The sequence below is a fragment of the Pleurotus ostreatus genome (assembly GCF_014466165.1).
Source record: "Pleurotus ostreatus strain PC9 chromosome Unknown scaffold_6, whole genome shotgun sequence".
Classification (NCBI taxonomy): Eukaryota; Fungi; Basidiomycota; class Agaricomycetes; order Agaricales; family Pleurotaceae; genus Pleurotus; species Pleurotus ostreatus.
This window is the reverse complement of record NW_023503161.1, coordinates 2,303,474-2,317,230: the sequence shown is the minus strand read 5'-3', so window position 1 is coordinate 2,317,230 and position 13,757 is coordinate 2,303,474. Positions and strand designations below refer to the sequence as shown.

Below are 13,757 nucleotides of genomic sequence, written 5' to 3'. Positions count from 1 at the left end.
GGGGCAGGGGGAAGCGGGACGGCGTGTGTTGAGGATGGGGGGAGTGAGTGGATAGAGGAGAGCTTGTGCTGGCCATCGAGGTGGATAGATATATGGACGTCCCGGGTCTCGTATTTGAGGACAATCTCGGCGTTTGAGATAGGGTAGCTGGCCGGGTCGACGACGGTTCAGTTGGACAAATTGACGTGCGTTGCTGAGACTCACGGTTACTCCAAGACTGTCCAACTGCGTGCGCGCGCCCCTTCTCTCCGTTCCTTTCGCCCTCTTGTGTACGAGCGAAAACTCGATTCTGGCGAAAAGTAGTCGGGAGTTCGGAGAGGGCGCAAGCAAATACTCACAGCCCATCTCCTCCGACGGGCGTTCTTGGGGTGTGGAGGAAGGTGAGACGAAGCGTGGTGGTTCCGCATGGATACGTGTCAGGAGCAGCCATTTACGTAAGTGTGTATACTCACTCAGTGTCTCGCGCACAAACCTTCAAACCAATCGTCATGACCAGGTCCCGGAAAGCCCGCAGTAAGGCTTCCAAAGATGCTCACCTTGCGAAGTATCTCGCCTCTGCAAGCCGTGCAAAGGCGTTGAAAGGATTAGAGGCCAACACAGGTGAGTGGGCGTTAACTTTGCCACTTACGGCCCTGTTGAGCCAGACTTTAGAACGCCAGCATATCCAGTTCAACGACCTGGCCACACGCCTGCCGTCCAACGCCGAAAGGCTCAATCGTGTTATCGCACGCAACTTCCCTGGATTGAACGCGGAGAACTTGCAACCTGCCGACTCAAACCACCGCCTTTTCTTCGCTGAGGATACAACTGGAAACCCTCTTGCTATGCGAATTAGCAACGTCATCAGCCGTACCACAGCATTTCGTCTGGAAAATGCCTGCCGCAAGCTTGATTCGTTGGGGCCCAAAATCCACCACCGCGAGGCCAATCGGTCTGCGACGTCGGCGCTTCATCTGGGGATTTGGGAGACTTACGCTGCTCATCCCCGTGTCTCACGCGACACGATCGACCAAGAGCCACCGGTGCTGGATGTGATTGCCAAAATCCTAAGGATTTTGCAGGAGGACGTGGCTCCCAAGCTTGGAGCGTTGCTAATGGAGCACTATCCGGCCCAATGGGCACGTCAAACAACGTGAGGTCTTCCATTGTAATCCCGTTGCTTCCTGCTCATCACTTCTATGAAGGGCCTATGACCGTGTGCGCAGAGAACTTAGTCAAGAGTTAGCGGCAATGCCATGGCTGGACTTTGGCGGCGCTTTTTTCACGGTGGCCATCAAAGTTGGGTCCAGCGAGCATTGGCATGTAGACCGGAATGATGACCGCGGCGGCAGCATTGCTTGGGTTGTTCCCGTCGGAGAGTTTACCGGCGGTGATTTTTGCTCCCCCCAGCCACCAACTCGTATCGCCGTCCGTCGAGGTCAGGTCTTGGGTGTGCAGGCACGACGGCTTATCCACTGTGGGTTGAAAACGACGGGAGTTTGCCATGTTTTTACGCTATTTACGGATGGGCTTCTGCTCAAGCTTGCGGAGGAAGGAAAGTAGTCAGTTGAAAAAAGTTTCAACGCCGATTACGTTGCCTAGGTTACTGGGATAGATCAAGTACATTCGTGACGTTCTTTACATGAACTCGGGATTGCAATCCTAAGTAAATATCACCTAAAATAACCGCCAACGCTTGTGAACCATCAAACCAATATGAGCGTGCACGTTCGCTTTTGCAGTTCCACCTTCGACTGGTGCGGGGTGGTGGTGGCGCCTCAAGCGCGCGATTGTTTGGGGCCGTAGCGCTTCGTCTTCGACGGCACGGCGTAATGTCATCGTCCGCAATTCACCCCCTCATCCTGCTATGGCACCGTTGGGAGGTAGAGGCGTAGGTGGTGGGTGGAAGTGGCGGTTGGTGAGATGGGGCGAGAAGATATTCGGGCATCGCAAGAGCCAGCGCGTCTTTCACAACACTCAACATCAGCCCCATACAGATGGACAGGTACGCGTATGGTAGCAGGGAGATCGCGCCAGTGGAGATCATTGAACGTTCGACATCCGGAGGTAAGTTCACGCGCCGCGGTGCCTTGTCTGTGTTGTCGCTGGAGTGGGTGTCCTGTAGAGGACCGAGGGTATCATTCCTCTGGACGTCACCATCGGAGCTGTCACCGCCGTTGTCTTGATCGCCTGATGGTCCGGCAGCAGGGCCATCGACTTGCATTGGGGTATCAGCTCCTGGAGGCGGGCTCCTGCTTCCACATTCGTCCTGGTCGCCGTCGGGTGCTTGGTCGTTGTTGTCTTTGGCGTTCATATCTTCCGGTGGCTTGTCTTGCCGTTGGGCAGCAATGCTATCATGCGACGATGGGTCCTTGTGGACACCAGGAGAGACAGTGGGACGGGGTTTGGATGGTCCAGGTTTCGACGATAGTAGACTGTCCACCGATGCCGTGGAAGAGTGGATGAGTGGTGTGAGTTGGGCGAAGAATGTTGTAGAGTCGTCAGAGAGGCCGAAATCGTTGTCCTTGATGGTGGGCTCAAAGTGCGCCATTTCTTTGAGTTGGTCGAACATATGCCTCATGGAAGACTCTACTTCGCTCGGGCGTGTGGCGATGGCATATACGGTCCTCCATATGACATCTTCGTATGCGGCAAGCTGCTGGGGCCTTGCAGAGCCCAGGGACCTCCACATCTGTCGCGGTTGCATTACATTCAGGAAGGGAGATATTAGTTTGGATGGGCACTTACCAACAGGGGCCAATGTCTCGAGACACTTTTTCCCATCAAGTCCTTCGTCATGATAAGAACAAGGGGGGTTAGGGCGACTGCGAGGTGGATCGGTAGTAAAATGATGCGTGGTCCAGACGTGCCGTACTGGGGCTTGTATTCCAGTATATCGTTGGGGTTGAGGCCTGGAATATTGGCAGTTTCATCCCAGTACTCGGGAAGGTCCACTCCCTAAGGGGTTCACGGTTAAAGGGTTAATGGATAGCCAAGTCGATTACTTACGTCCATCGAATATCGAAGTCCCATCGCAGCAATGACGATATTGGCAAGGATTTTGGCATAAAGGCCTCGTTTCTTGTATTTATTGAAGATCGAGAATAAATTCGAAACAGAGTCGTCGCCTTTAGGTATGCTCTCCATAGACCCCTTATGCTGGTTCTTTCGCTCGGTTTCCATTGCACGGAGGGCCTTGTCTAGCACAGCGGACGGCCAATCATAGAGTTTAGTTATAGTGTCAGTGAGACCGCCAGAGAACTTGATGCATCCGTTTTCCAGATGGAGAGTGTCGCATGGGTATCTGTCGATCGCAGCGTCTCCCTCCTTGAAAGCCAAAAGCGTTTGGGTCAAGATGGAACACAAGACCAAGGACGTTCTATTGTCTTCGCGGTATGGGTCCGTAACCCAAGCCCCTACTTCCCGGGGGCATTGGAAAAGCTGCCTCTCCAGCAGCTTGCGACGGCAATCATTCTTTCAGAATGTGAGGAAGAGAGTGGTGGTGGATGGTAAAGCTGTACTTACAGTATGGCTTATATCAAGGAGGTCCGGTGGCGAAAACCACGGCAGTCGGGCCAAACCCAAAGAGTTTGCAACCGATATGAAGGTGGCCGCAAGACTAAGGCAATATTGGTCATTAGATGTCTGGCATGCGGGCGTGGAGAGAGGCTTACCCTGGCTGTAGGGGTTCATGTATAAGCGACAGTGGGGTCGCGTCCTGTAGAGACAGGGAGGCAATGTCCTGGCTGATATTCGTATTCATGGGTCTGTTAGGGCCGAGGGGTTAGGGGATGTGGGTATTCCGAAACAACAAGCGCCCGTAAGTATTGATTTTCAACCAGGTGGAGACGTTCTGGTGACGCAAAACGCAGGTGAGTGGGTGAGCTGTGCTGGAAGACGCATGAGCTGACCTCGCAATTTTGCTGCTTCGGTGACGTCTCTCCCACCGCCTCATTCCCGCACGGTCGCGCTGATGCTGGCGCAGCAACACGCCTCTGGATAAGCGCCATGCTAAGCACTGTCATGCTGCGTAGAGTACACCTCCTCCACATCACTAGTAGTATTGCAACACGCGAACGCAGCGCCAGCGCCAGCGCAAACGTCAACGCTCGACCCACGAAAACGAAAACGAAAACACAGTGGGTGCGTACCTCCTGTTCATATCTCGTATCCCGTATCCCGTTCGTTCGCATTCCGTCTCTGCCCCATTCCATCGTGATGTGTCTATTCTCCGGCACCGTCTGTCCCTGCGTTCGGTGTGCACGTTTGATGTGCGTTCCTTGTTTTCGTTTGCTATCCGCCCCGTTTCTTCCCTACGCCTCGTTTTGCCTACCCCGTTTCTGGGTTTCGCTTTCGTTTACGGATCTCGTGCCTTCGATTCTGACTCGCCGACGCGTATGCGTTCTGACGCATCTAGGTCGAGCGACTTGCGCGATTTGGATTCACGGAGGCATATCGCAATCAGGGAGAATGGTTATAGAATGGTCATACACACAATTGCGGGGCATGCAGTGACACAGGAGTGAGAATGAGGCATCATAGGCTCTCCACTGGGAGGTGCACGCGTGTTGAGGAGACGTGCCGCACCAGGCACACCTTACAACGGATCTCCCGTTTATCGTTTCGTTGCGCGCGGGTAGTCCGACGAGAGTGGCTGAGACAGCGATACGAGGGCGAGTGGGGTGCATATCCATCGTGGATTGTGACAAACGTAGTGTCCTAGGCAGCGCCTTTACTAGAGAGCGCATCTCCTGTACCACAGGAACTGCAAAGATGGTTAGCGAGATATCAGACAAAAACAATGGGCGAAACGCACTTGTCTGCCTGTAGCTGCCACGTCGCGGGTCCCCAGCCTCCTCCACGACCCGAATACCTAAACATAGACGTGCAAACAGCGGCGGCATGAGATAAGGAGCCTTCGTCCATAAGCGCGGTTAGCGACAAGGGAAGAGTGCGTCGTAACACACAGTTTCAAGTCTCGTAGCGAAGACACCCGTGAGGGGCGAAGACACGCTGCTGTGAAGGGTATATGAGCGAACGCGCAAATCCTCTCCGTGGATACAAGATCTGACCTTGCTGGAGGAGAGGAACACGCCTCGAAATACGCCTCAAATGTCGAAGCGGCCGCACGGGGAGCAGCGGAGAAGAAAACGAAGATGCTGAACGTATTTCGATGCAGAGGACGAATGGGGGCACATAAATCCAAGGTCGGATCCGCGTGTTTGGATGGGGGCTTCAACGTCGACGCTGAAGCAATGGTGTGGATGGCAAACTTAGAGACAGATGAAAATGGTAATGCTTCCGTTGACCTTGTTTGTACACCAGATATTCCAACTTTTGTACACCCGCTGCCGTCACCGCGGCTGGCAGAAGTTGGCGGCGTTGGGGCGCGAGGGGTCGCAGACTTTGAAGCAGAAGGCGTCGCCGCCCATGAAGCTGCGTGACGCGTCAGAGCGTGCTGGTGAATCCAGAAGACGTACTTGTGCCATTCAATGACCTGCGTGAACGTGTCGTTCTTCCCAGACCACGCAGTGGAGTAGACCAGCCCGCCGAGCGGATTGCCACGCTGTAAAAGAAAACAAACATCAGTACCGCGCCAAGGAAGCAACGGATAGGCAGTAGGATACTCACCAGATCAGCACCGTGTGGGTCGAGCTCGCCACCGAAATCGCCGGTTTGGATGTTGATGAGGCTCTGGTCGATAAAGCCGGCATGAACTGGACGCCTTTGAGCGCGCCGGCAGGGATGAGACGCGTGCCGCGCCCGGGTTTCGTGCACCACGCGACTTCCTCGCCCTCGGTGTCCGGGATAGTCGAGTTGGGGTTTATTGGGGCCCATAAGCAGAAGTCTGCAAAACGCGTACAGCGCAGGGAGTGGCTGTGTGAGCAGCGGGATTACGGTCGAGTCATGCAGAGGTGCTCACCATCGAGGGCGTTGAGGAACGAGGTCTGGCATAACGAGTTCTGGCTCCCCGTTGTTGAGTTGCAGATGCTGTACCCCGTCTGCGTTCCGCGTATGAGTTGTTCGGAGTCGGCTTGGTAGGGCTGAGTCCCTTTTGCTGAGCATCATCTCGGAATCGCGGGGAAAGCGTTCACTCACGAGGCCTGTGGGATAGGCAAAATGCTTGGAGGCGAGAGGCGTAGCTGGGAACGTTGCTAGGTTGCCCTGGGCATTGACGCGGGCGTTTGGGTGCAGCAACAAGGCGAGCAGAGCTGAAAGAGCGACGATTGTCATTGGAAGGGGAGGAGAACGCTTCGGGCAACCCACGCCGTCGATAACGAGAAGGAGGATGGGAACGCGAAACATATATTTGGACGTATTCATGCGGCCCCAGGCCCCTGGCCCTGGCCTCATGGCCACGAATCATGTCCTTGAAGCGAATGCCCTATCAATGGGTGATCGCGAGAGAAAGGACGACGACGTCGTAGACTGTGAAGGCTGTTCACGCCATCTCCAGAAGTCGGGTGCTCCATACTGGGAGGAAAGGCGAGAGAATATCCAGCTGGATGAGGCGATCGTGGACAAGGTGCGTGTATAAGGTGAGAATGTCGGTTATGTTACGGCTCGGCTTCCCAGCATCAGGTATCTTGCTTCCCAGTGCCCAAGAGACATTGTCACTGGGTTGAAATAAGACGGTGAGCACGGGTGAACACACAGGATGTCTCCTTATGGCTATGGACTTCCCCTCGACGTGTGTTACGGGCTTTAGGCGCCGCTCCACAGCAAGATCTTGACAAAGTTGCGTGTCGTTCTTGTAGATGCTAGAGCGCCAGGTCAAATTTTCGAAAGATCGACGCTCAAATTGCTCGAATTTCGTCGGAATGTGGCGGTTGCTGCTGATACTTGCGACGGATTGCGGGATGCCTGGGAATCGTGAACACCCAGCACCCAGTACTCTCGTGTGGCGTGTGCAGGAGGAGAGCAGGGAAGCAGGCGCTGCGGTATGTAGATGTAGCAGGCTTGCGCTGCGAGCCGCGTTTGGGCGTCTGAGCTTTGGGCCCATCGTGGGGTAGGAAGTGTTGTCCTCGCCGGTTCTCCAAGCACGATAAGGAGACAATAGAGGTGCAGTAGTTGAGGGATCCCCGCGAGCGAGCAGAAGGCGTCGCCTCCCATGCATCCACGAGTCGCGAAGCTACACGACTCACGAGGGAGGTCTGCGCATGAATGTGCTGGAATTGGACGCCGTTAACTGTGACACCTTGAAGCTGGACACATATAACGGTGCTGCCTTTGGGGCGCCTGCGATAGGGCCTGCGGGGACTCATGAGATGCGTTTTCCGCGCCCCGTACCCGGACCTCGCCCTTGCCTTCAGCATCGGGTATCGTTGACCTACTCGAGTGCAAGTACCCAAGGACACGGACTCAAGGACTCGCCGTCGAGGGCGTTCAACATCGATGGCGTGGAGAACGGAGGTCTGGCATCGCAAATATTGTAGATAGAGTACGCCATCTGCGTTCCGCGTATGATATGGATATGAGGTGTTCGAGTCGGGATGGTAGGCTTTGGAGGGCTGGGCGCCGATTGCCTGCCGTCGCCGATATCCCCGAAGCCCATAGTGTATGCAAGATGCTTCGAGGATCGAGGCCTCGCTGGGGCTGCTGAATGCAAGGGGCGCTGCAGCCGTGCGCATTAGACATAGGAGCGTGCGCAGAGTCCCTGATAGTTTCGTCGAGTGGCCTAGGAGCTCTGAAGCGGAGGATTCCTACAGGGGGGTGCTCGTACGGAAAGTTAGCGAAGAAAGTCGCCGTCGAATGGAATTGGTCGGCGGTGACCGGACCCTGAGGCTGTGTTGTACATGCCCAAGATGGTAACCAAAAGCGATACTAGGAAAGACGCCCAAGCTGGTGTATTAAGGTTAATAATCGCGATCGTGGCAGTATACTCGGAACGGCTGACGGACCTAAAGCCTTCCGTGCAAGCCTGTCACGAGGGAACCCCTCGCAATACTGGACTGCAGGAAATACTAAGACATTGTGGAGAAGAATAAACGCACCTAGCTGCGCCACCGTATGGCCGAATATCAAGGCCTGAAACAAACTGCCGAGGGCCTACACGAATATTAGCCAGAAACTCGACTCGATGAGGGATGCAAGTCGCGTCGTACTTGGAATTCCGGGCTTGGTGATTCTGCGAGGTCATGGCGGTGAATAACGGCCAGGGATTATTCTACTCTCACCCTCTGCAACAAGTTCGGTAATGTTGACATCTGTCTTCTGCGCTCGGTAATTGTGTCTTGGCCGCAGCTTGAGGGAGGTGGAGGAGGGGGAGGGAAGTCGAAGACTTTATACTTCGAGGCAGTACGGTCCGTACATCACAATCGTCGCAACAGAACTTGATCACTATAGTCCCCAAGTGCTGGCCGTGTGCTGGAAGATTGAAATTTTGGTGATACTTATGTACCATCATTTTCCATCAAAGACCGTTACGTACTCCTAGCGTAGCAGGTTCATCCGCAGTCGCGTAGTCGATTAGGAGTGAATCGAGGAGCGGGGGAGTCGGTGTGCGCCTGCGATAAGCTGCAAACATGTAGTCTTCACTCGTTACTTGCCATGATTCCAGGAGCTGCCGCAGAGCTGCTGAATAACGTCGTAAAGCACCTTCAGGGTTTCTAAATCCAAGATCTGCAGTGGAGCAGCATTGAACGTTTGATCATTGGCTACATATTACTCGTCGCATCTGCCATCTGCCATCGTACTCAGGTACTGGATACACTTTCTCAAACTCTATTACGAGAGGGCGTTTTGAAGTCAGGGCCGTTTGGGAAGCGGAGCTGCTTGATTCTTGTACTACATGTATTTGTATCTTTTCAAGCCTCATGAAATCTCTTGAGTAGATGCGACTCACAACGGTTATGCAATCAGAGCTATCTCTTCCAGGTCCAGGCTTACGGCGCTTGGCTTTTTTGCTGGACCCTCCAGGTTCTGGCGTGCTCCTGGCTCCCTTTTGCTCCCGAAGTCCGTCTGAGGTTGGATCCTTCTCTTCCTCTGAATGCGATCAAAAGGTGACAAAGTCAGTAAGCATGTGCCATTGAGGACGACGAGGAGCCTAGGATTATACCATTGAGCTTGCGGCGCTTGGCTTTTTTGCTGGACCCTCCAGGTTCCGGCGTGCTCCCGGCTCCCTTTTGCTCCCGAAGTCCGTCTGAGGCTGGATCCTTCTCTTCCTCTGAATGCGATCAAAAGGTGACAAAGTCAGTAAGCATGTGCCATTGAGGACGACGAGGAGTCTGGGATTATACCATTGAGCCAAACCTTTTCTCCAACTTTGGCGTGGCCTGAGGATTTGATAGCTTGCCAGAAATCCTGGATAAAGAAGGAGTCATCCTCCTTTTTGTTGCGTGCTTCGAAGCTGCCGATAGGCTCCCAGCTGTGAGGTGATCAGAAGGGCTCTTTTTGAGAAAGAGCAATGCCCCTCACGTGTAATTTTCCTTGGAACACTCTTGCCACTAGATAGCACGTCACCAAAGAACATGTTAACGGGTAGAGCTCAATCGACTGACTTGAACATAGTAAATCCACTTTGACCAGAAAACCAAGGTTTGAGTATCATCGCTCTTCTCCAATGGCCCACAGAGCATTGCGCCTATGATCTTGTCTGAGTGAAAAGATGAGCTTTCCTTGCCTAAGAAAGAGGATGTAGAACACTCGCCAACAACATATTCTTGATCTGGACTGGCAGCTAACTTCTTCGACTTTCGGGCCTTCATGCAAGCTTTCTTGTACTGAGAACAAGGAGGCCTCTTGAAGATACTAACGCTTCACACCACCACTTCGTATCGTCACAGATGTCACATCACAGTGGTGTACTCCGACTTGGCAATCACGCAGGAAGGCCTGGGAATGGTTGGGACTCAGACGGAGAAACATTTGGTCTCCGACTCGGCTTGCACGGCTGAGCGTGACACCAGCCAAGTTTCTATCTTCTATAATACGGTACTTTTAGGGCCCGGTCTGCTCGTCGAGATGTCAGTCCCTCGGGCCTGGGGTTGGCGGACATTGAACTTGACAAAACCTAGCGCTGGAGTCTGCTCCGGGCGCTTGGGAATCGTCACAAATAAGTCACAGACATTATGGTGGGAAAGCGGCAATAGATACAAAGTAAATACATGCAAACTTCTGCTTTCGGTATTTCTTGTATTTCTTGTCGGCGACCTGAAGTATCCCGGCTCAGTAGGTGATATACTAGTCCAAAAGAGTTTATCATGTGGCACGTTGGTTTAGCGGTTTGCGCGCTTGAGTACTACTTTTTAGCACGGAAAGGTTGTGGGTTCGAGCCACAGATTGTCCTTTTTTCACTTCTTCGTCCTGCTATCTTACCACTAACATTCATTAATAAATAAGCACCACAAGCTCTAGTACTGTTTATTGGAGGGGATAGATAATGCAGTTGATACAAGGTGCCACCAGGTATATTAACGCTGACATAATAATGTGACAGGAAGGTCCTAACCCACTCGCAAACCCCCTGGTACAGCAGACCAAACTGTCGGTTTGGAGTAGGTTTGGGCCAGGTTTGGTCCAACCGTGGGAGCCAATTTTGGCAGGTAGGGACTAACATCTCGAGGATGAACTCGAAGCTTTTTGCAAGAGGATCGCAAAGGAAGGTATTGTCTGCTGTGGTCCCTTCGCAACAGAATTGTCTCATCCACCATATTCGTCATATCCTTCATCATCATCATCATCTTCAGTGTCTTCTTCGGCGCCCTGGGCGCAAGAGGACTTTCAATTGTTCCTAGGGTCCCAACCCTCCACTTGTCGTATATGACACCCTGAGGCACATCGAGGTAGCTATCCCATTGAAATAGGCTCTGGCCCGCTTGGGAGTTGATCAATGAGATACTAGGGATATGCGAAGGCCGTGATTGGTGAAAGTGAATGAAGGATCCCCGCTGCCCTTCCGATGGAACAGTCTTTGAACATGAAGGCTTTCTCTCTCGGGTTGAAGATGCCCCGCCCCCTTGTTGTTTGACAAAGGCTGCAGGACCTTCAGCAAACATGGCGTTCCATTGAGACCGCCGTCTACTTCCCCATATGAACAGATCCCTGTCGTCTGTCTGCGTGGAACACTCAAGCTGTAGGCGGTAGAATGCTCGGCTCCGTCCCTCGCCATGCACTATGGGGATCTGCACGCTCAACAAACCCAAGAGGTATGCAATATCCTCCGGCCGGGAGGCTCTTCGGCTATATATCCACTGAAATACCTTTCGGGCATTCCCAGGACCTGGCTGGTAGTCGTTCAGTGACTCAATATCAATGCCTAGAGGACAGATCAGTGTGAGCATAGAAAAGTGACACCGGGGATACTCGCCTGCTGCGCTGGCCAACAGGTCTAGCGTCACTGGATTGAGTGCCTCCTTGATTTGGCCTTTCTTGAAATTACGCATCTTGGTGGCATAAGGGCTGTGTTTTTAGTTAGGGTCTTCGTCGATATCCTCGTCCGAGACACGGAGGATGTCGCAAGGGTCGGACGTCACTGGCATCCAGTCCCCCCAATAGAACTTCACTGCTCAAGGCGCTACGAGCTCCTGCAAAGTCCAACCCCGTTGAAACCAGGTATCGCGAGCTACTCGATCCATAAGCACTTCGACCTTGAGAGTATCAGCATTAAAATCTTGAGGTTCCACAAAATATAATATTGTGCGTACTCGTTCATTGGACTCGGGTGTCGATGTTAACACCACCAAGCAAATGTACGCCTTCCTATGACGTTGAGACCCGCCTCCTGATTCGGAGAGTTTCGCTATAATATCCGGGTGGGGATGAATTCCGTTTTCACCGTGAACCCGTATAATGCTGGTCGCCTTGATTGCTTGCGAAAGCCATGTTTCTCGAACACCAAGAGCACGCTGGATATCAACTTTGGTGATCAGTCGGGGCCGGCCCTGCAAGGGGGCGGCTAAGCATACACAAATGGTCGTTAAGGGATTACCATCTATTACCATACCATCGAAGGACCTGGAACACCGCTGGGCTTGTGGTGGTAATCATCGACAACGCTGGCAGCAAAAGCCCAATGAGCGACAAGTGCCGGAGTGTCAAGGCGGTGGCCGCGATTGCGCATGAAATCGGTAAACCCGTCTCGCTCCTTGAGAACGTCCTTGAGCCAATCAATGTCTTGGTGGGGTTTTGGTGAGGCAAGACTCTGCTGTTCTGGTAAGATTGTAGGAAGATCTGCTCGGTGGTGCATGGTTATAATGTTTGCTTGAAACAACTGAGCGTAAATGATACCTTCATGTTGAACACTCTTCTTCGGCGAGACTTTTTTCCGCAAATTCTTCTTTGGTTGAACGTTTACGGGAGAATCCTACTTGAGGTTAGAGCGAGAATGTTCTAGCATGGATGGCAAAAGTACGGTGCTGATGCGAAGCTGAAGCTTTGAGTCCGAGGAAACAATGAGCCGATTGGGGTCGGGAGTGGACAGGAGGAGGTAGTAAAGATCGCCGCGCAGAAACCACCACACGAAGTCGGGGTCATGGCTGTTAACATAGCCAACCTTGATTTGACCTATAAAACTGAATGTCAGACCAGAAGGCGGTAGATCGGGCATGCTTACCTCGTCCTGTAATGGCGGCGTTGCTAACTTGAAGCTGTTGAAATACTTCCAAAGCGTCTGCGCGCCATTCGCCAGGTGCGCAACCTTCACGATCTATCATTGCTACTTCAATCTGCTGAATCATGTTCTCCGAGCCGTTAGGGCGATTGTCAACAATGTAGGGTCTAATGGACTGGAGGGGGTTTGAGACATCAAACAGGAGGGAGAGTAAGGGTACTCACGCGCTTGCGAGAGTTGTCAGCACTTCCAGATGTGAGGTTTGAGGGCGCAGAAACCGGGAATGTCTGATTTCCGGGGTCCAGACACTATCAATATCTTGGAACCACGAAAGGGTGCTGAAGACTCACAGATTGCAAAGGGATGTTCGAGGGAACAGGTTGGTTGATAGCTTGCTAGTGTGCTTGAGCTACCGAGGTCGCTGCTGCACCGGCAACGATTGAAGCCGCAACGATTGGAGCCTGAGGAGGTGCTTGGGGGGCTGCCCGGGGTGTCGGCATGGGAGGCACAGCAATCGGGGCTGCAACAACGGCGGCAGCTGGATGAGGTACTTGTGCGGGAATCGTCACTGGAGCAGGTGCAGGGATCACTATCGGGGGTGGTGCGGGAATGACAATCGATGTGGGCGCAGGTGCGGGAATGGCAACCAGCACTGGGGCGGCCGGCAGTGGCATGTCTGTCTTGAAACCGTTGGGGGGGTTGAGGAGTTCGGTCCACAAGTCCTTCTTGCTGAGGCGGCTTCTGCTGAATGATTTCTTCGGCCATTTGTTCAGGTGTTTGCGAACGAGTTCGTATAGCTGTGCATGGGTCATCGACTCAAGAACGCTGGTCTCACCCTAAGTAATTGCCTCGTTATCATAATGAATGAGACGTACCATTGATCAGCGGCGACAAAAGACCGGGCCATTCTTCAATCCTTAGCACTCCAGTGATGGGTGACGGGGCGATGAGAAGGTGACAAGCAAGGTGCAGGTTGAACGAGTGAGCGGAAGGGATGAGACTCAACTGAGACAACCTCGAACGAAGCTCTCAGCGAGCTTCGTTCTCATCCCCTGGCCCCAGACATTCTACGAGCGTGACCGCACCTTTTCCAAGACACGAGAGCAGGCAGGACCCCGGACAATGAGCGTGAAAGCCTGTCTAAGCGGATGGTCCCCATGTCCTATTTTTTTCGAGCACCTTCGGCGCGTTGGCGTCCTATTTCGGGGAGGCATCGATTATATCAACG

At 53.2% G+C, this 13,757-nt stretch overlaps 5 protein-coding genes across 5 annotated transcripts; 1 reads left to right on the top strand and 4 right to left on the bottom strand.

Annotated features, from left to right (window-relative positions):
* Positions 1–488: 488 nt before the first annotated feature.
* Positions 489–1,542, top strand: PC9H_008949 (uncharacterized protein; the record flags this gene model as incomplete). The annotated part of the gene is made up of 3 exons (XM_036778456.1): positions 489–600; positions 652–1,132; positions 1,185–1,542. 3 exons carry the CDS (start codon positions 489–491, stop codon positions 1,540–1,542), a joined length of 951 nt encoding a protein of 316 aa, XP_036629884.1.
* Positions 1,543–1,828: 286 nt separating this feature from the next.
* On the bottom strand, positions 1,829–6,213 carry PC9H_008948 (uncharacterized protein; the record flags this gene model as incomplete). The annotated part of the gene is made up of 15 exons (XM_036778455.1): positions 1,829–2,671; positions 2,728–2,937; positions 2,989–3,453; positions 3,505–3,598; positions 3,654–3,746; positions 3,891–3,974; positions 4,131–4,226; positions 4,576–4,744; positions 4,796–4,895; positions 4,947–4,995; positions 5,052–5,415; positions 5,460–5,545; positions 5,611–5,827; positions 5,903–6,023; positions 6,079–6,213. 15 exons carry the CDS (start codon positions 6,211–6,213, stop codon positions 1,829–1,831), a joined length of 3,126 nt encoding a protein of 1,041 aa, XP_036629883.1.
* Positions 6,214–6,776: 563 nt separating this feature from the next.
* PC9H_008947 (uncharacterized protein) lies at positions 6,777–9,686 on the bottom strand (the record flags this gene model as incomplete). The annotated part of the gene is made up of 7 exons (XM_036778454.1): positions 6,777–7,682; positions 8,411–8,556; positions 8,869–8,964; positions 9,038–9,145; positions 9,219–9,346; positions 9,397–9,425; positions 9,480–9,686. The coding sequence occupies 7 exons, from the start codon at positions 9,684–9,686 to the stop codon at positions 6,777–6,779; spliced, it is 1,620 nt and encodes a 539-aa protein (XP_036629882.1).
* A 738-nt stretch (positions 9,687–10,424) lies between these two features.
* On the bottom strand, positions 10,425–11,363 carry PC9H_008946 (uncharacterized protein; the record flags this gene model as incomplete). The annotated part of the gene is made up of 1 exon (XM_036778453.1): positions 10,425–11,363. The coding sequence occupies one exon, from the start codon at positions 11,361–11,363 to the stop codon at positions 10,425–10,427; it is 939 nt and encodes a 312-aa protein (XP_036629881.1).
* Positions 11,364–11,486: 123 nt separating this feature from the next.
* PC9H_008945 (uncharacterized protein) lies at positions 11,487–13,436 on the bottom strand (the record flags this gene model as incomplete). Its single annotated transcript, XM_036778452.1, has 8 exons — positions 11,487–11,861; positions 11,924–12,283; positions 12,332–12,483; positions 12,533–12,704; positions 12,754–12,816; positions 12,880–12,924; positions 12,967–13,354; positions 13,405–13,436. The coding sequence occupies 8 exons, from the start codon at positions 13,434–13,436 to the stop codon at positions 11,487–11,489; spliced, it is 1,587 nt and encodes a 528-aa protein (XP_036629880.1).
* Between the last annotated feature and the right edge of the window lie 321 nt (positions 13,437–13,757).